General features: G+C 42.3%; 1 protein-coding gene across 5 annotated transcripts in view; it reads right to left on the reverse strand.

Annotated features, from left to right (window-relative positions):
* ccni (cyclin I) overlaps nt 1-22074 on the reverse strand; it is a 77006-nt gene that overhangs the window by 27751 nt on the left and 27181 nt on the right. For 2 of the 5 annotated variants that reach the window (XM_031897691.1, XM_012959253.2), the window contains exons 1-3: nt 10057-10248; nt 9902-9963; nt 8321-8437 (exon numbers count right to left, since the gene is read on the reverse strand). The exons of 1 other annotated variant lie outside the window; for it this stretch is intronic. In XM_031897691.1, coding sequence (XP_031753551.1) covers nt 8321-8437 — 117 coding nt within the window. In that variant the 5' untranslated portion in view covers nt 9902-9963; nt 10057-10248. Of the gene's footprint in view, nt 1-8320; nt 8453-9901; nt 9964-10056; nt 10249-11622; nt 11997-22074 lie in introns of those variants that run through there. 2 more of the 5 variants (XM_012959260.3, XM_031897685.1) reach the window with 2 other exon arrangements.

The following is a 22074-nucleotide window of genomic DNA, read 5'->3' on the forward strand; positions in this document are numbered from 1 at the left end:
TTCCATTTTTATTGGGTTGTATTAAGGCACTTCTTGTTATTAGTTTTTTTAGGTTTGGGGGCTGCTTGAATGCCAGAAGTGGTGGGTCTGGGAATATGTTTTGGAGCCTCTCATCCTTATGGAGTGTGCACTCTAGATCTTTAGCTATTTTTCTGATTTTTAGTTGGGGATTGTATGTGACTACTAGAGAAATTCTATTTGTTTCTGTTTTTTGTTTATATTGCAGAAGTTGACTTCTGGGAATTCTGGTGGCTGTATAGATGTTTTGATCCACAATTCTTGGGTTGTAGCCCCTGTTAATAAAGTCTGCTTTAAGTGTTTTTAGGTGGTGGTCCCTTTCAGTAGTGTCAGAACATACCCGATTATATCGTAGAGCCTGGCTGTAGATGGTGGAGTGTTTGGTGTGGTCAGGGTGAAAGCTATCATGCATTAGATAAGATGGTTTATCCGTGGTTAATCCGGCTTTCGATAAATGGTGGTTTGTATACTATTCTCCCTGATAAGAATGGTTGTATCTAAAAAGTGAATGTGAGTATGGGAGTAGTTCAGCTTTAAATTGATAGTTGGGTGAAAGTCATGAAATTGTTTGTGAAATTGAATGAGTTCTTGTTCAGTACCGGTCCAGATTATGAATATGTCATCTATATAGCGGAGGTATGTCAGAGGCTTGGTGTTACAGGTAGAGAGAAAGTCCTCTTCTAGTTTTGCCATGAAAAGATTGGCATATTGGGGTGCAAAGCGTGTACCTATACTGGTTTCCATCTTCTGTAGATATATTTCCTGCCCGAATAGGAAGTGATTGTGTGTCAAGGTGAACTCAATCAGTTGTGTAACCGCATGAGATGGTAGGCCCTCCTTTTCCAGAAATTCTTTGTAGGCGGCTATACCATCTGTATGTGGAATGTTTGTATAGAGTTATTCCACATCCATTGTTGCCAACAAGGTGCCGTCTGGGAGTGGCCCTATACCTGCAAGTTTGTTAAGCAGATCAGTTGTGTCTTGTAAATAGCTTGGTGTACTCCTTACAACAGGTTTCAAGATCTGCTCAACCCAGCCTGATATGCCCTCCGTCAGAGTGCCAGAGTACTATAGGCCGTCCAGGGTTGCCTTCTTTGTGTATTTTGGGAAGCATATAGAAAGTTCCCATTTTGGGAGTCTATGGTATTACATCAAACAGATCCGAGTGTGTGGCTGGGAGCGTCTTGATTAAGTTTCTGAGTTCATTCTTATAGGCCACTGTGGGGTCAGTATCTAGTTTAGTATAGTGGTTTGGGTTCGATAGCTGTCTGTGAGCCTCCGTAATGTAGTCTGAAGTAATGACTACTGCACCCCCTTTGTCAGCTGGTTTGATGATAATGTCTTTGTTGTTTTTGAGGCATTTAACAGCATTCCTTTCCTGGATACTCAGATTGTCGTTCTGTTTCTTTGCCTTGGCCAGGATGGTTGATTTAACCCTGTCTCTAAATGAATCTATATATTGATCCAGTTTGGGATTAAGGCCTGCAGGAGGTGTCCACTTGACTTTCTTTTTTGTAATTTGTTCCTGTTGCATGGAGGTGTCAGAACCTGTGTGTGGCCTTTCATGAAAGTATTCCTTAAGGAGCAGCTTTCTAAAGAATTCCTCCATATCCTTGCAGAGTTCGATTTTATCCATTGTTCTTGTGGGACAGTATGTTAGCCCCTTTGATAGTACTGTAATTTCCTCTTTAGTAGGAATGTAGTCAGACAAATTCATAACACAGTGTTTTTGTGCATTGGTCGGATCCGCATAGCACTGCCTTTGGAGTCTAAGCCGTTGCAGTTTTTTCTTTTTGTTCGTTACCAGTAGTGTTTGTAGCTTTTTGTAGTACAGCTGCAGTGCATGTTTAGTATGTTCAGTATCTGTACCTGTTAAAAGATCTCTGAGGGTGGTGATTTCTTGATTTATAATCCTTTGTTTGTTGTAAAACACTTTGATAAGGTGTTTTCGTAGTCTCTCCGAAGTCCTGGTGCAAAGTTGATGAGCAAAGCGGGTGTTGCAGGTACTTCGAACAGGGTTCCTTAAGGCTAGGCCTTTGGGTATAAGATTTTCCTTTTTGCAGGTTTTGAGGAAGAAGATGTCACTATCCAGATGAGCCAATTTTTTCAGTAGGGTCTTGAGCTTCATTTGTTTAGGGAAAAAAATAGTCATTTACAGGCTGTCCTTAGCTTTTCAGATAAAGAAACAGGAAAGAGTTAAAGACTGCACAGCTTGCTCATTAAAGACTGCCAAAGGTATAAAACCCCTCCCCCATAACTCACTTCCGTTTGTAACAACATGGAACACAATATATTGTCGGTATGAGCCAGCCCACCTTCAGCAGGATACTGAGGCAAGTGCTCAGGACACTTCTACTGCACTCGCAAAGGCTCGTTTCCTTTCCCTCAACCGAGGCAGAGTGGACAAGGGTAAAGCAGGACTTTTACCTCATTGGCAAATTGTCTGGGAGCCATTGATTGCACTCATATTCTGCTCACAACACCTCTGTTTAACCAGGAGCGATACCTTAACAGAAAGTGCTCCCTTTCCATCAATGTCCAAGTGGTGTGCGATTCCCACCAGCAGATCTTGAGTGTGAGATCTGATTTTCCTGGAAGTGTCCACGATGCCCATATCCTGCGTCAGTCAGCCCTCTATGACCGCTTCATTCAAGGAGAAATGCCGCAGGGCTGGCTGGTGGGTAAGTACTTTTTAACCATTTTTTTTTACATCAACTTCCACAACTCCCATTAACGGAACCGTCTTGAAGGACTGTATGTGACTGCTAGTGACAGTTAATTGGTCATGGTGATACACACCCAATAGTCATATGTGCATACAGATGGCCGAATATTATTTGCATTAGAATTTCACTATTTAATCATGTCAGTTGTAAATAGTAACAAAATTTATATCCAAATTATTTGCCACTTTACTTACCCTTGTTTTACTAAGCATCTTGGGAATGGTAGTGTTTGGAAAGCATTTGTTTGAACTTGTCTCTTTCTAATAGACCAATTAACTCCTCACACCTGAGCATGTGTAATAGGTTGGATTTTGGTGAATGGGAGGCAGCCTTGTTACCTTGGAATCTGTCACATACATGTGTATGTAACTTTTGAATCAAAGGGTGGATGTGCTTCCACTCATATTTTTTCCTTTATTCAAGGAGACGCAGGATATGGGGTTCTGCCTTGGCTGATGACCCCTGTTCATTTTCCCCGCACACTTGCCCAATGTAGGTACAACCGTGCCCATCGGAAGACACGCAATGTGATTGAGCGCCTGTTTGGGGTGCTCAAGTCGTGCTTCTGATGCCTCTCAGTCACTGGGGGAGCTCTTCTTTATTCTCCCATTAAGGTTTCAGAGATCATTGTTGTCTGCGCCATGTTGCACAATGTTACAATGGAGCATCGGCTACACGCAGACATCAGTGATGTTCTGGAACCTGAGATTGAGGGGCCCAACCACAGGGGAGAAGAGTGCGCGATCAGCTCATTGCCTCACACTTTTGTTGTAAGTTGAGCATATCATTTGCTTGATAATATGCCTCATTAAATGTGTTTAACTTGCTCTTGAAAGTGTGTTAACCAGAAGAAAATGAATGATGCCAACAAAAATATGTATGTTTAACTACTGTTTATTTTTGTAGTAAATGCTGGCACTGTATGAACATAAGTTACTTTGGCCAGTGCCCGGCCCTAATCCCTATGAAGTTGACCACCTCTTGTGCTTGGACCAAGAGCGCTGTTGTAAGGGGACCCACAAATACTATATAATAATAAAATGTTGTTCAAGGCTAAACAAAAACACAATTGTTTTGGGTTAATTGAATAATTTTAGGAAATTTCCCTCACTTGGCTTACAGTGGGAGAAGACTGCGCGCTGCTGAGACTGCTGTTTGCTGCTGAGACTCAGAAGAATGCGACTCTTGGCCAGCTGTGTGAAATCCCATTGCCTGTGTTCCTCTCAATCAATGGCCCCTTACTGACTGGACCAATAACTTTACCTTTACACCTTCTTGCCGTTCAGAACTAAAATTGATCTAGAAAATGATGATGATCAAGCAAAATAAAGTAAACAAAAACCATTTTGAATTTGTCTTTTTAATGACAAAATCATAATATTAAATCAATACTTAAACCCTTTTACTGCCAGCCATTTTGGTCAAAGCAGAACTTGTATTGCCAGACAGTTTTTGAACATTTTGCACTGTTTCACTTTAGGGGCCTTTCCTCGGGGGGACTTTTAGTTTACCCAAGAAAACAATATATCGTTTTTTTCAGAACAACCTAAGCTTTCAAAATATGGTAGAATTTTTGTGTAATTCCAATTCTGTAACAAGATATAGGCTTCTAAATGTCTAAAAATGAAAAAAAAATCAAATTTTCCATAATATATACACACATACTAGAAACAAAAATTATTTTATGACGAATATACAACTGATTTGGAAAGTCCCATGTCTCCTGAACATGCCAATACCAAATATATATAGTTTTATGGAGATTTCTCACTTGTATAGGTCAAAAACTCCCAGCAGTACACTACCAAATTTCCAAAGCACTGCTTCAGAAAGCTGCATACTTTAGATTTTAAGGACAAAAATTCCACTAACAGAAGGTTTATCCAAAGAAAATTATATATTTTTGGAAACAACAGATTCTTTGAATCCACAACTGGCACAACTGTCTGTCTACTCCAAACTATCAAGTCGCAATGCTTTCCTTATTTCCTTAAAACCTTATTGGTTTTTATCAAAATTTATGAAATTTTTAAAAAATCGCTTCAAAGCTTCCAGTCTATAGCATCTGATCTCCTACAGGTCATAAAGTAACCAAATAAAACACCCTAAATATGAATGCCAGGGGTCCACTGAACAGTTTGATGCCCAATATGTATAGGTTTACCTAATTATTTGGCATTTAGGGGCCCAAATGTGAACATACCCCCATATGATCAATCATTTCTGTTATTTCGGCTCCAGCAAAATCAACACATTTACATAATTATATGTGGGATAAAGCTAGTAAAAAGTACGCTCACCCCAGAAAGTCATATATTTTTGGAAAGTACACATTCCCCTGAATCTAAAATGGGTACCTGTGTCTTTCTAATCCAAAGTACCAAGCCGCACAGCTTTTCTAAAATTAGCAATTTTGATCACATTTCCAAAAATCTCTTCACTTTGCAGCATCTTATCTCCCACAAAGCATTAGGTACCAAGCTAAAACACCCTGAATTTTAACACCAGGGGTCTGCTGAATAGTTTGATGCCCAATATGTATAGGTTTACCTAAGTATGTGGCATGTAGGGGCCCCAATATGAACATACCCCCATATGATCAATCATTTCTGTTATTTCAGCTCCAGCAAAATCAACACATTTAAAGCTTCCACTTTGCAGCATCTTATCTCCCACATAGCATTAGGTACCAAGATAAAACACCCTAAATTTGAACGCTAGGGGGCCACTGAACAGTTTGGTGCCCAATAGGTATAGGTTTACCTAAATATTTGGCATGTAGGGGCCCCAATGGGAACATATCCCCATATGATCTATAATTTCAGCTCCCGCAAAATCAACACATTTACATCCTTTATGTGGGATAATGCTACAAAAAAGTACACTCACCCCAGAAAGCCATATATTTTTGGAAAGTACACATTCCCCCGAATCTATAATGGGTAAACATTTCTCTTTGCTCCAAAGTACCAAGCTGTAAAGCTTTCCTAAGTTTGCATTTTTCAGAAAGTCTGATATTTCAGAAAATCGCATAAAAATGTTGCAATTTGCTGCATTTATCTCACACAATTTATTGCATACAAAGGCAAGTCACCCCAAATAGGAACACCAGAGGTCTACTGAACAGTTTGATGCCCAATATGTATAGATATACCAAAGTCTGCGGTATGTATATGCATTTCTCGCCTGCCAAATCAGCTTTTTCATACAGAGCCCCCTGTCAGCGTATTATGTGCCGTAACACCCCCTAACTATACAGAGACCCCCAGAAAACAATATATTTTTGGAAAGTACACATTCTGATGAATTCAAAATAGGTAAAGTTATTTTTGTTACACATTGCAAAGCTATGCTAAAAACAGATTAGGAACACTTATACAGGGATAAAAATGCGATAAAACTACAAAAATTGTGCAATCAGTGAAACAACAAGTCACACAACAGTGTAATTAGTGGTCAGAATATCTGATCCAATAGTCATGCTGTCAAAATAAACAGTTTTTAGTTAAAAAAAAACTGCTATATTGTGTGCTGTAAGTGTGTGTAAATGTATTAAAGTGTGTATAAATGTATGTAAGTGTGTGTGTAAGTGTGTAAGTGCAAAAAAAAAACACACCTTACCTGTCCTGAAGCACTGATCGCTTGCCTCTGTCCTCCAGGCTGCAGGATCTCAGTTGGGGGGAAGCAGCAGTCGCGTCTGCTGCTTCTAGGATGGTCCTGCGATGATAGCGTCGCAGGACCCACATGACAGCCCCCCTGGCTCGTTGCCCAGGGGGCTGTCATCACTAGAAACTCTCTGCAGCGGCGGCACATGCCACCGCTGCAGAGAGAATCCTTCATCTGCTGATGACGTATGGGACATGTCATTGGCAGTTAAGCCCTTTTTCTGCCACGACGTATCCCATACGCCATTGGTAGTAAAAAGGTTAAACATCCAGCAAGGTGTATAGCTGTTTTTCAAAACAAACATTTGAACATTTCCACAAGAAATATAAATAGTTACTATAGGTCTAGGGGGCATTAGAAACATGGTTTCAACATGCTTTTTAGGTTATAACAGCCATGCTTGACCCCTAAAGGACCAAGGCTAAGAAAAGGGTAACGTGCAAAGCACTTATTGCATGACACTTGTTGAGCCCCTACAGCCAGGCAATAGAAACATTATGTTAACAAAAATAGAAGACATGATAAACAAGATTTAACATTTATCACATTTGTAAACATATCTGGTTCGCTTTTGAAAAGAAGTCACAGATACATGAGGTAAGTGCTGGCCTCTTGACTTAGGCCCTTACATAGTAGTACACCATTCAGTTACCCTTGTAGGCATTAGTGGCTTGCATTTTGTAAAGCAAAGGAAAAGGAGGACCTTGTAAAGCTGCCCACTGGGAACAATATACCAGGAGGAGGAGGAGGAATTTACCCAGCTGGCTGAATGCCTAGGGCTGGTCTCTTGACTTAGGCTTTTGACAGACACACAGCATTAGTGCATAGTAGACCATTCAATTACCCTAGTAGGCATTAGTGAATTGCATTTTGGAAAGCAAAGGGAAAGGAGGACTTTGTAAAGCTGCCCACTGGGAACAATATACCAGGAGGAGACAGCATATAAACCTTACTTTCAATGAACTGCATAGTAATGACATACAGAACCTGAAAAGCATATAGTTGTTTCCTCTGCACATTTGACTGCACAGCAGAGAATAAGGAGCTTAAAGAGATACCCCTTTTAGTCAGTGATACAACATGGGAGAAGGAGGCATGTTCCTTTGGTATGTCAGTACAACACAAATGTGCTTTTTTTTTAAGGACGTTAGCATTGCATAATTAGTGTGTGTTTAAGTAGGCCAATTCACAGGCATGGCCAAATTTGTATTTGGGGAAATGCCCAATATTCATGTTAGAGCAAATGCACTTTGATGTTATAAGTGCTTCCCAGATGGTATTGGGGAAGGCACCATGAGGTATTATTATGTTGCCCCTCAGTGAGGAAAATTCGGCTTTGGTTGAGGAAGATTGTGAACAATTGGACTACTTGTTTGGTGCTTAGTCCTGTCAGGTCATGTAGAGTATAGTGTGAGTCCTGAAGAGATGCATGAATAAGTTCACGGCCAGAGAGCAATTTGGTGTAGAGGTCTGGCTTCAATAGGCTGCAAGGAGAAAGTAGGGACACAGATCAGAGACCTACTTGCGCTTTTTACCAGGCCCAAAGGCAGGGTCAGACCCTCTTCTGTAGCCTCTGCCACGCCCCCTTGCCCTGAGCTCAGGACTTGGAGGTGGTGGTTAAGGGGCAAAAGAGGGCCCAGGCAGTGGACCCTTCAGCAGACCTGGCAGAGGCTGGCGCATGCAGTGCATGCCCCAGAACTGCCAGCAGAGCATTTCCGGAAATGCTCATCACTTGCTAGGCGCTCCTCGTACTGTTGTCTAGCTAGAGCCATTTGTTCTCCAGCTAGAGCTGCCTGCTCTTGGCGGTGGGTCTGTAGCTCAACCCTCAACCCCCCTTCTTGACTCAAGGTGACATGTTGGCTAAGCATGCGAGCCAACAGCGCCTTTGAGAAAGTGGCTACGTTGCGCACCAAGAACAGGCTGGCAAGATCCGGGCCACCCATCCAAACTCTCCACAGATGGATGTTCCAGTCCTTGTCCTCGGTCCTGGCCACTCTCCCCGGCAGCAGCAACAGTCGCCGCAGCATCTAGAATAAGAGTATAAACAAATAAGTAAATAATGTTTTTGAATTTAAAAACAGTTTATTCAGAGAAGAACATTTTCAATAACATGGTGCAGACTGATAAAAATGTGAGTATCGAACTTAATACAGACAAAAAACACCCACATTCTGTTCATTCCAAACAGATTTTAAAAAAGTTTATTTATCAATAACTCACCCTTTAAGAAATATGCTTAGACAAAATACCATAGGAATGAATAGAGTGTCAATGAGTTTTTAGTTATGAAGTTGTAGCCTCACATTTTGAAACATCTGCCCCTTAAAGGGGTCCAGTTATGTCAATTCATGATTAAAAAGTCACCTATATTGTTGAAATATATGTGAATCCAAACCAACTGCTACTGCAATAACCACAATAATTGGAAAGCATTATCCTACATGTACTCCAAAAAAAGCATGGTTGTCAAATGTTCTTTTCAAATTGCATTCAGGATTGAGAAGAGTGGGCGTGCCTTACCATCTACTATGTCATCTGAACACCCATAGCTCGACCTCCCACCCCCCATGCTGAGTTAGAGAAGTCAGACTGGCATGTCTGGAAAAGGGGTGGCTCAGCTTTAAGTTAACTTTTGGCATGTTACAGAATAGCCAATTATAACCAATATTTCATTTGGTCTTATTTATTTGTTAGTCTTTAATTATTTTCGTTCTTTTACAAACTCTTTGCAGTTTTTAAATGGGGGTCACTGACCCCATCAATAAAAATTACCTTAACACATTATTTAAACCAAAATTATATATTTTTAAAAGTTAATCATTTTCACAGTGCTGATTTTCTCTACATACTATCAACAGAAACTTAAGAGGTTATTTCTAAGGACAGTTCCCCTTTAAAGGGCACCTGTCACCCTAAAATATTTCCCCCACCAGAGGTTCAGGTTAATAGAGCCACACTCCAGGTAGAGGAAAAAAAGCACTAGGCCAGCTGCACAGTCTGCCTTCACAAGTGTGTGAGATGTTGGAGGCTGATTTACATTCACCGATCTTACATCAGGTGCATAGTAAGTGAGTGAGGAGTTAGTTTACTATGCGCTTGTGCGGCCAGCAACATGACCGCCCGGACCAGGAGGGTAGCCCAGTGTTGGCAGGAGGATTTTTGTGTTCCAAATATTTTTTGGACACAACCACAGTGTGGGCTCTATTAGCTCTATTGGCCCACACCTCTGGGGGGGGGGGGGGGGTGGGGGACAATATAGGGGTGATAGATGCCTTTAATATATAAGAATCACAAACTGGGGGCAACACAAACCAAGGTCCTGGCCTTGTCAGAACCACAACACTCCATTACCACCTCTGCTAATGCAACTCTTCACTTAATCAGCTATGTCTATAAAGCCCTCACAACTGCCACTGCTAGCCTTGCACTAACCACTCAGGTTATCGTAATATTTTATTGACAACACCAGGGGTGCAAGAGAGGTTACTTACGCCTGGGGGGTGACACAGGTGGCGGTGACAAGGATGGGGGGGGGAAGATCCAGCTTGGTATTCTAAAAAATATAAATAGTGCATAGACATAAGAATACACTGCAGAAAATGATAAATTTGCAGTTTTGTTAAACAACTAGGCAAATAATATTTACCTGGAGACTGAACGGGGTCCGGTTAATCTGCCCCACCGACATCCTGGGGCTGCTCCTCTGCCTCTGGCGGCATCTGCTGCAATGTCTTTCGCCTCTCCTGCGCTGTGGGACTTTGGCGCTGTGCTTCAGTTCAGTTCACAGAAGGCAAAAAAAATGCTCAACAAGTTTTGAGCACAAAGTACAAAGCCACACAAACATTCTGGATTTAGCAGAGATTCAAAAACAACACAAAAACCATTAAAAAGCTACAGATAAATCACTTGCCATCATTAAAATGAGGCCTAACAGCTGCAGTTCATGGAATCTATTTGAGGGGCATGTGGGGGAACTGGGGTACTTATTAAGACTTTCATGTGGAACCCAAGCTGCAAATGAACAAATATTTGGAACATGAAATAAAGGGTTTCTTGAAAAAATCCTCACTCAGGTATACTGGGGTCTGGTTTGGCAGATTTTTTTTAGCAAAACCAGGTAAAGTCAGTTCTAAAACCAGGCAAAAAAAGCCATTTTGAAAGTAGCCCAAAAATAGCCCAATATGTGCAATTAAAAAAAAAATTATATATATATATATATATATATATATATATATATGGGAAAACCTGCCCTTTTAAAGCCTATAATCACTACCCAATGCCCTTTGCCCCCTCTCCAGTTACTGGGATGGCTGACAATTCCCTTCCCTCTGTGCCCAGTCCAGCTGGGAAGTCACTACAGAAATAGATTCAGAATGTTGCATTAACCCCAGATATGATATACATATGGGTGCGTTGAACTACAACACTCAGCAGCCCCAAGAGAGTTATAGCTTAAGGACCAACTGCAGATCTGCCCCCACATCCCAGTAGAAAGTAACAGTAGAATCACACACCCTATAGAGCAGGGAGCAGGGTGTAGAACTGCCCCCACATCACAGCAGAAAGTAACAGTACAATCACATACCCTATAGAGCAGGGAGCAGGGTGTAGAACAGACAGGTTGAGCCTGAACTACATTACCCAGCATGCACTGTGACAGGCACACTAGGGGAAAAAAATGTGACTCGTTTCCAAACTACAAACCCGCCAAAGCTCAAAAAAATAGCCCAAAACTGTACCTTAGCGAGTTTGTCCTTTGGAAAACCCCCAGGCCTTTAAATTAGTACACCAGTTTGGAGGACAAACTGCCAACACTGAACATAATTATATTACAGCTCTGTATTACTGTTGCGCTCAAAGGCTAAAAGCAATGTTAAAGGGGTAATTGACCCCCATTTGAAAGTTGCAAAGATAGAAGGCGGCAAATTATTTTTTGTAGTTTTAGAATTATTTGCTTTCTTCTAACTCTGCAGCTGTGGTTCACTTTGAAGCTAATTTTTATTATGTAATAGAATGGCTAATTCTAAGCAACTTTTCAATTGGTTGTCATTATTTATTTGTTGTAGTTTTTGAATAATGACGACCAATTGAAAAGTTGCTTAGAATTAGCCATTCTATAACATAATAAAAATTAGCTTCAAGGTAAACCACCCTTTTAAATATGGGCCTTCAGCATAAAATAAGTGCTTTAAAATTCAAAATAAAAACTTACATCTCCTATCTGAGTCCACGAATTCGCCTGGCAGCCCTCCAAAGACCTCTACACCAACTACTTGCAGAAAGCGGCATTCATAGGGCTTGAACTGGATGTTGAGGGCAGACCCCATACCCGCCTTCTGCGCCCTTGCTCTCTCGACCACAAACCTCTTCTTCATGCACCTCTTCAGGTCGCTGAAGTGCTTATACACCGTGTGGTGATCACAGTGTTTGCCGCCTACAAGCGCTCACAAAATCTGCTACCCGCTGCCACAGTTCTCTTCTTCTGGCAGCGGTGAGCTGACAGGACCTGGCACCAAACAGATCCCATCCCAGTCCCATCGTCTCACTACTTCCTCGACCATCGCCGATTTTTCCTCACTGGTGAATCTTGGGCCTGCTCTGTGGCTGGGCCCAGCCTCCTCCACCGCCTCCTCCTCCTCAATTCCACAGAGGGTTGCTGCTGCTGCCCCTCCTCCCTAGCCACCCCCCTGCCCTGTCCAGCCCTTACTAAACTCCCCCCTGCCCTCTAACTGTCTCCCCTCCCTCTAGCTGCCCCCCCTGCACTAACTGTCCCCCCTCCTTCTAGCTGCCTCCCTGCACTAACTGCCCCCCCTGCACTAATTGCCCCCCCATCCCCCTAGCTGCCCCTGCGCTAACCCAGGCCTCTTGGGTCTCCTCTCCCTCCCCCTCCCAAGGGTCTGGTGCCTTTTCCCTAACCTCCCATCTACTTTCCTCCCCCTGGGGTTCCCTAACTAATTCCTCCCCATGGGGCTCAAGACTTGCCTGAGTCTCAGCCACCTCCTCCTCCTCTTGGCCCCACTCAGGCAAGTCCTGGGCCCCCCCCATCCGAACCCTCCTCCTCCCAACCCACCCCCCCACCTACTGCCTCCCCGGCAGCCCCCCACCACTCCTCCCACTCCCTCTCCTGCTCCTCCCTACCCCTACTGTGGGCCATGGCACAGCAATAGCAACAGCAAAACTGATCAGCAGCAGCACTTTGCCTCCTCTCCCTTTGCTTTCCAATAACGAAATAAAGGAAAATCGTGGCTTTCAGAACACCAATACGAAATTATTGTGACTTTCGGAACGCTGTTTTCCCGCCATTTACGATCGTTCAATACAAAATCTTCGTGACTTTCGGATCGCCAATACAATATTATCGCGACTAATGCGATTTTTTCGTAAGCATTTTCGTGATATTTGCGATCTTCAGAAATTATCGTATCCAAACCGAATTTTCCCATTTGGGATTTGAATTCATGTCATAAACCTTGTTTAATGTATTGTATTTTGCAATTTATGTTTGATTATATACTGTACTGATATCCTCTGTACACTGACGATTCTACATGCTGATCAGATAACGCCTGTTACTGAATGTTACTTGTTTGTTTGTTTAATAAAATAAATAAATACTTAAAAAAAAAAATGTCCCTTTTGGGCATCAGTTAATATTACTTTATATCACAATATGTGATTATGTGTCAGCAGTTGGTCCAAAGGCCACATTTGATTACCATTTTAAAGTCATCCTTTCATGAAATACCTGTTTTTTTCATGCACAGGAATGCTGGGAGAGACAGAAGATCAATAATAGATGACTTATTACATTTAAGTATACTGAATATGTAGAGACATGGGAGGGGATGGGTAAGGGAATGAGTGCATTTCAGAAATCTGTTTGATAAACTAATCCTTAATGGCTGTTTTAGAATTCGGCAACAATAGGTAAAAGACAGATTAACATAAAAATAAAAACTATTATTGCTGCCAAGAGTATTAATTATATCTTAGCAGAGCACCACTGCTATCTTAACATTGTAAGTTAGGTTGAAAAAAAGACACACGTCCATCAAATTCAACCTTTAGTCCTTTAGTTGGCTCAGATATAGATATTGGGAAAGGTAATTAGAAGACATCAGTAATGTCATATTTTTTTAACCTAGTGACCCCTGACATGCTTTGCAGTGACACCCTTCAACTCTAGTTTAGAAAGTTAAAACTGGGTTTTTGCAATCACCACCCATGGCTCATAAAAATGTAATGAAATGTTCAAAGACTATTATAATTTTTGGGGCGTGATGATGATTCCCATAACAGCCAGAATGAAAATAAGAAACAATCATTAAATTATTATTGGAGAAGTGGTAAGAGGTAGAAATTAGACAACTTATTCTTTAAACAGATGGAAAGTATTTTAATACGAAGCCAAGGCTACAATTTGGGATATTTACCTGCAAATAATTATTACAATGAAATATCAACATCCGCTTACTGTTGCAAAAGGAAAAACACAATGGAGATGTACATGATGTACAATTGGTAAATGGCTGATATCCATGAAAAAAATGTAGCCTGCCTTGTGCAGACACTTAGTGCCCCCAGACAGCCACTCAAAAATACCAATAAGATTCTTTATAGGTGTAACACACTCCTTTCACTGCAGTCAAGGCCCCTTGATTGGACTGGGCCCCTAGCCTTGTAAGCTATAGCTACCAGTATTGTTATTTATCTTGGCACCAAGATACCATAAAAAGGCATATGCCAATCCTAAAATTATACAGTTGCCAATTATTTACTCTAACTATGGAATCAGGATGAAAACCAGTTGCAGGGGTATTTCTGTGGTGGTAGCCAACTATGGCAGTAGTCCTGCCGGTGGTAAAATATATGCATTGCGCATTGCATCAGATTTATTATTCAGAATGCTTGGAACCTGGAGATAAGGGTTCTTCCTCAATTTGGATTACCATACCTTTAGTCTAGTAAAAAAGCATTGGCTCCGGGTGCAGACAAAGGGAAAGGCTAATGCGAGTGTAAGGACTTATTCTAGGCCTGCATTTATCCACAGGATAAAAATCAGTCCCATTTGGCATTAGTCTAAAGTTACTTTATAACAGTTGCCCTTAAAATGTACATAAGCAGGAGGGCTGCAAAACAAAAATCGAAAAAAAAATTAAAACACAGAACTAATACAAACTAGCATTCTACATTATACTTAAAGGTTATTGCAAGTTTTCCAGAAATACCTGTGTTATTTACCGTCCCAGTGGCTAATATGGCAAGTCACTACAAAGTTCAACAAGAATTCAATAAGCTATCCCATGGCCTTCTGCTTTTATAGGGTCATGGAATTCCAAGATGACTTATCTTGTCTTTTATTTTATGATGGGACTAAACTACTGTCTATTATCAGGGCTTCCTAAAATGTAGCCACAACCTGTAGCTGAATTAGGTTTTTTGTATAACATCATCTTAAATTCTGCATATTGGATAGTTCTGCTTTAAAGGAGAAAGAAAGGTAAAAACTAAGTAAGCTTTATCAGAAAGTTCTATGTAAATACAGCCACAAGCACTCACAGAAACGCTGCACTGACTTCTCTGTCAAAAGATTTCTTGTGTCTGTAATTCATGTGCCAGAGACATGCAGCTCTCTGCTCTCTCCACTCTCCTGCTCCCCCCTCCCTCAAGAATGCTAAGAACTCACTCCCCCCCTTAGGAATGTGGATCTGAGCCAATCAGCAGGAAGCTGACTCAAAGGGGCTGATTCACTAAAGGTCGATAAGCGGTATCACACAGTTTTTTTAAGTTAAAATTGACACGATAAATAACGACCGATTCGTCAAAGTAATTTTGCATGCATTAAATCTGCAATGTGTTAATTTTAACACAGGTGTTATTTCACACGTAGAAATAATACTAACGTATTATTCACAAACACATATGAAATTAAACACGCTAAATATCGCATTAGTCTGTGCGAATATTAACACCTACTTGGGGCAGGCGGTTCGTGAGCTTTTGGCAACACAACATGGACTTTGCATTGGGTTTTTTTCAAGTATGTGTTGGCCCTAGAGTGATGCATCCTCCAGTTTTCAGGGAAATGGTCATTTTCAGAAAAGTAGTTTTATGAACATAATGGTTATGTACGTTAAATCGAGCATTAAATCGTGCGCTAATATAGTTAGCGGCGAAATATATCGTGTGCAGCGGGAATTAACGCACGCACGGAAAATAACACAAGAAAAACGTTCATCGTGACTTAAATAATGCAAACAACATTGCGTCTAAATTAACGCAAGTCTCCTTTTAGTAAATTGTGCGTTAAGTCACGAAAAATAAGAAGCAATAACATTTTTAATATGTGCTATAAATAGCGCTCCTTTTAATGACCTTTAGTGAATCAGCCCCATAGTCTTACAAACTGAGCATGTACACTTGGTCTGGGTCTCGGTGCAGGAGTGAGGCATTATGGGAACTTTCTTTACACAGCTCAGTGTTTTTTCTTCCTGTTTGGCTTCTGATCATCTGAACAGGTGAAATATGGGGAGACTTAAGGGCACTATTGAGACAACTGAAGGTATGCCTGCAGCTTGAGATTAACTTTTTATTAGCCTTTCCTTCTCCTTTAAGATAAACTGCCTGGTAGCACCAAACTGGGCTCCTTTTCACTGGGTGCACATCATGCTGTGTTCATCTCACAGTATACCTCCCAACATTTGAAAAGTACATATTGATCCTCAGCATCTCTAACCCCCACTGTGAATCTACTCATAAGCCAAAGTGCATAGTGCATATCAGCTGTAGCACCAGTGCCCCAATATGACTGCAGGCTGATTTGCACATGATTATAAATGCTCCCATGTATAAAATGAGATGCAACTGTCTGCCCAGGCAATTGCCCTGACTGGGGAAGGTGGCATTTCTAAACCATTTTAAATTCAGAAAATCTCCACCACTGCATGAACTCACAATGTGTAGTATATAAAAAAAAAATTACGCCTTTATACTCACACACAGCTTCAACACTTCTCAACTGCCCATATTACTATTCCCTATGTACTCCCCCCCCCAGCTTTTTGACTACCCCCCTCTAGGGTCAATCTTCCATCTGTGTCCTGCCATTCCTATTTAGCGTTTATGCCTTCTCACTCTACTTTCAGGTGTAAATCTTTCTTCAAGCAACTGCTTTTTTAGCATTCTATCAAGCCTCCTTTCCTTGGCTTTGTTCCCTCCTACATCCTCCTCCCTGAGCATTCCTAAGGGCAGGGGTACTGTCGCGCTGTGACAAATCTCCGTTGTCGCGGGTGACTAATCTACCCGCAATGCCATGTTATACGTGGTGCCTTGAGAGGAAACATTGGGCAAATAAGGGAAATCGCGGCACCGCGTATGCCATCCCATCAGCGATTTACATTCTAGCCAGTGGGATGGCATTGCGGGGAGATAAGTCGCCGTCAATGAAGATTTGTCATGCGGCAACTAATCTCCCCGTGTGTCACTGTCCTAAACGTAGCGCCCAAAATAAAAAATTCACAGTGCTTGAAGAAAGATTTACATTGTTGACTGAGGAGGCATAAACACTAAAAAGCAATAGTTGGAACAGAAGGAGAATTGAACATGGCAAGAGACGAGCGTGCACAATAAAGGTCCCCTACTCTCTGCTCTATTCATCTCTTGAGAGGGAGGACCACTTTACCACATAATACAGTGGAAATTTAACTGTATAGAACAGTGATCCCCAACCAGTGGCTCATGAGCAACATGTTGCTCTCAATGCCCCCAAACAAAAAATTTTTTTGAATTCCTGACTTTGTGGCAAATTTTGGTTGAATAAAATCAAGATTTACTACCAAATAAAGCCTCCTGTGAGCTGATAGTGTGCACAGAGGCTACCTAATAGCCAATGTTTGCCATTATTTGGCACCTCCATGAACTTTTATGGTGCTTGTTTTGCTCTCAAAGTCATTTAACATTTGACTGTGGCTCACGAGTAAGAAAGGTTGGGAACCCCTGGTATACAGCAATCACTGTATCATCATCATCAGTTTTTCTATTGTCTGTGAACTATATGTGTACAGTATATTAAGCTTCAGCCTAACAAACAAAAATCCTGTTTAAAGGAATACTGTCATGGCAAAACACGCCACAGCCATGGGACCTGTGCTCTGATAAACTTCAGTCACACTTTACTGCTGAGCTGCAAGTTGGATTGATATCACCCCTCTTCCAGCAGCTGATAAGCAGAACAATGGGAAGGTAGCAAGATAGCAGCTCCCAGTAGATATAAGAATAGCAATAGTAAGAAATCCAAGTCCAGCTTGCAACTCCTCCAGTAACAATAGGTTATCTGAAAGCAGTTCTAATGTGTAGTGATGGCTCCTTCTGAACGATCAGAATTAGGCACAATGCACTGAAATGGCTGCCTACACACACATTTTAAATGGTAGAGTGAATTGCTATGTTAACAGTGTAATTTAGTAATAAAAAGTACACCATTTAATCATGACAGTATCCCTTTAATAAGGATTGCATCAATTGTTGTAAAAACCATAAGGGTATACAAAAACATGCAAAAAAAGGTATGAAGTCTGATGGCTGAGGATTGTTCCTGCTGAACCCTTGGCACAGAACTTGTTGCACCTCTGACAGTTTGTGTTATCTGATGGTCAACATGTAAAGAATAACAAGGTAAATGTCTATAAATATGAAGGTGTATATTAACGAACACAAATGCTTTGCAATTAGGGGGCGTGTCCAAGATGGCGCTGTAGCAAGACCTACTTCTGAGCAGCTCCCGCTACCTTCTGCAATTATCCTGCTAAATCCTAACGTGAACACCTAATCTTACCAACGGAGGTGCCTCTCTAACAATTGTAGATAAGGATACACGTGAAATATGGGCAGAAATGGGAACAAAGCAAAGGGTGAGCCGACAAACCGAATGGAGCAGTACTTGCGCACTCCCCAACATGGTGCCGACTGCGCTGCAGGGCCTCCAGAGTTGCAGGCAGAAACGCCAGCTGCCGCAACTGAACAACTCGATGATGAGCTGGGGAGCCAACAATGTTGCAAGAATTAGCAGCTATAAATAACAACGCGGCAACGCTCAATAGTAGCATGGCCACTTTATTTGAACAAGTTGATAGGATTAAGGTCGATATCTCCCTACTGCGACAAGACTTACAAAATGTCTGGGAGAGGGTGCGGGAACTAGAGAATCGGGTTGGGACCCTTGAAGACATGACCAGGCCAATGTCTAACGAGGTGCAGAATCACCTTAAAGAACTCAGGCAGACACAGGCCCATGTGGAAGACCTGGAAAATCGCCACAGGAGAAACAATATACGCATTGTGGGCCTACCAGAAAAAGAGGAAGGAGAACACCCAGAAACGTATGTAGAGCAATTTCTCATCAAGCATTTTGGTGCAAACACCTTCTCCCCTTAATTGGTAATAGAAAGAGCCCATAGAGTCCCAACACGCCCGCTACCTCCCGGTGCACCCCACAGGCATCTCCTGCCAAAACTGCTTAACTTCCATGACAGAGATGCAGCACTGGCAGCCAACAGACGCAAAGGCCCAGCCACAGTAAACAACTCTACCATCTCCATATACCCAGACTTCTCTCCTTCTGAGAGAGCCTGAGAGATGAACAACTTGTCTACGCCATGTTATACCCAGCAAGACTCAGAGTTCAGGATGGCCAACACACACTCTTCTTCACTACCCCAGCAGCAGCGGACCAATGGCTGGAGCAAAGAGGCCGCAGAAGGGGACCACCCAATAGCCCACCACGCCAGGACCTAGGTCCCTCACGATGATCCAGAAAACTGGCCTAAGGAATAGAGTTAAAGCTACAGCCACACCACAGATGCTGCCCAGCATATCCCTCCACTCAAAGTACACCTGATGCACGATGCAACTGGCAATAGCACCCACAACAAATCTCCTTGATGCTAACTCACTAAAGACCATCAAGGGGGGACCCCCTAGCTGCAACGGCATCTACCTTAAGCACATCAAGTTGCTCTTGTTAGCTCAAGTTGAGCTTTGTTACAGGTTACCATGACACTCATGGACTCACCCAAAGTGGGACACTGTGTCACTCAGTTTTTGGGACAAAGCCCACCCATGTTTGAGGGGATGGGCAGGGGTGGGGGGATTGTTTTCAGGAATATGTTCTTAACCTACTCTAATTCCCTATCCATATACTTTCTTCTTTACTTCCTCTACTTCCTTCTGCTCGCATTGCTTAATGAAAGATTGTTAATTATGCTTTTATTACTTAACAATGTCTCCCAACTTAACTAAGCTGGTATCATGGAATGTCAGGGGGATGAACTCGAAGTACAAGAGAGCAGCTATATTTAACTAAAAAAGACCCGCCCTCAATAGTATGCCTCCAAGTCACCCACCTAGAGGGGCAGAGGATACTAGCAGTTTCCATATTAGTACGGAAGGGCCTCTCTTTTGTGTGTCTAGCTGTCAAAAGAGATCCACAGGGGAGATTTCTTGCCATGCACTGCAGAATACATGAAGTCACTTTAACATTATGCTCCTTGTATGTTCCTCCCCCTCTCACCCTGGGTACACTAAATGCTATGATGAACAAACTACTACAGTTTCTTTGACTTTGGAGACTTTGATAAGGTTATGAACCCCCAGCTAGATAGAATACCCATAGGGCAGGCCTCACATTCCACTCTCTCTTGGTGGTCAGAAGCCGTGAGTCTAAAAGACATATGGAGACTTAAATACCCATGGGATAAGGCCCATTCATGCCACTCAGTGGCTCACAAAACACTTACCCGCATAGACCTAGCCTTGGTATCTTAAGATTTCACTCCACTTGTGGTAGGGGCTGTGTACTTAAACACAACAAAAGACCTTATACGCACACCCTTAACTCTCCTCAAAAGTTTGCGCTCGGTGCTCACTGCAGGGGGATCGGCACCCTCCCAAAGAATCCAAATAGAAAAATGCAATGGCACTCAAGAGCTACAACTGGGACTAGCCCTTTAGATACTTTATTACGGAAGTGCAACGTTTCGGGGCAAAACAACCCCTTTGTCAAGCTTGACAAAGGGGTTGTTTTGCCCCGAAACGTTGCACTTCCGTAATAAAGTATCTAAGGGGCTGTGTACTTACCAAGAGTGCTTTCAGATCACTCCCCCTTTCAACTAACCCTAGACACCCAAGCCCCTGCACAATCTAACATCTGACGCCTCAGCCCAATCTGTCTTAAAATACCTGATATTCTCGAAGCCAGCAATGAAGCTACTGTACAATATTGGGAGGAGAATGCTAACTCTACCCCCCCCCCCCCGATGTTCTCTGGGATGCCTCCAAAGCAGTTAAAAATTGATACAAGCTATTAAACGCCACCGCAAACAATGCCAAGAGGAAGTTGATCTCCTCGAGGCTAAATTGCTACAGATGCAGAGTGACTACGCAGCCCAACCCACAAATAATATATATCAGGCAATTCAATCTGCTGAGCAGGGTCTCACACTGAAACAAGTGGAACTTACAAAAAAGCAACTTGTCTATACCCAACTAAGAATATTTGACCAGGGAGAGAAAAATAGCAAACTCCTAGCTAGGCTAGCTAAATTCCCAACAGAGACAGTAACAGTATCAAGATTAACAACAGATGATGGCAGAAATATTACTAACCCAACGGCTATGACCACTGAATTTGCCACGTACTATGCCAACTTATATGCCTCCAGAAGGGGAGCCACAACTGATCAAATCCGGGGATACCTTTCCACAATCCCCTTTCCCACAGTAGACACCCACCAGTCCAATTACCTTAACGCACCCATAACTAAAAGCGAACTACTACAGGCCCTGCAAGCCTTACCCCCTCAAAAAACACCAGGCCCTAATGGGTACCCTGCGGAGTGGTACAAAGCTCACGGGGAACATATACGAGACAGGGATGCCCCCTATCTCCCCTTCTCTTTGCCCTGGTGGTCGAACCACTAGTTTGTTTCTTACTTTCAGGAAAGCAACAAACTACAAAGGGCTCAAACTGGGGGAAGTAAGGGAAAAAATGTTGTTGTATGCAGACAATGTACTCCTGTTTCTCCAAAACACAGGACCCTCTCTGCAAACAGCAATGGAGCTAATACAGACCTATGGCAGATACTCTGGAGGAAGTCAGTCACTTTGCCAACTGACCAACCTGCAACCCCCATCAGACCTCCACATCATGACTTACAGCTAGCGGACTCATTTAAATACTTGTGTATCCAGATACACAAGGATCTAGAGCCCATAATCCAACAGTATGCCAGAACTGTAAACGTGTGGCAGCGACTCCCACTTACACTCTGGGGGAGGGTGACCCTATTTAAAATGATATTCCTCCCAAAATTTTTATATGTATTTCGCAATACTCCAATATACTAACCCAAAAAATTCTTCTTACGAATAGACAAAATTACCACTACCTTCATTTGGAACAATAAAGCCCCACTAATTGCTAAAGAGACCCTATGTGCCCCCCAAGAAAGAGGAGGTTTGGAACTACCCAAGCTCCAAATGTACTATATCACCTCCCAAGTGGCATACACCCACTGGTGGCTTGTCCCGAGTGCGGAAAACCCAAACATGGCATTACAAGCCACAATATTGGGCTTGGTTGAAACTATGGAAAATGCCCCATACCGAA

Source organism: Xenopus tropicalis, chromosome 1 (genome assembly GCF_000004195.4).
Source record: "Xenopus tropicalis strain Nigerian chromosome 1, UCB_Xtro_10.0, whole genome shotgun sequence".
NCBI classification, from domain to species: Eukaryota; Metazoa; Chordata; class Amphibia; order Anura; family Pipidae; genus Xenopus; species Xenopus tropicalis.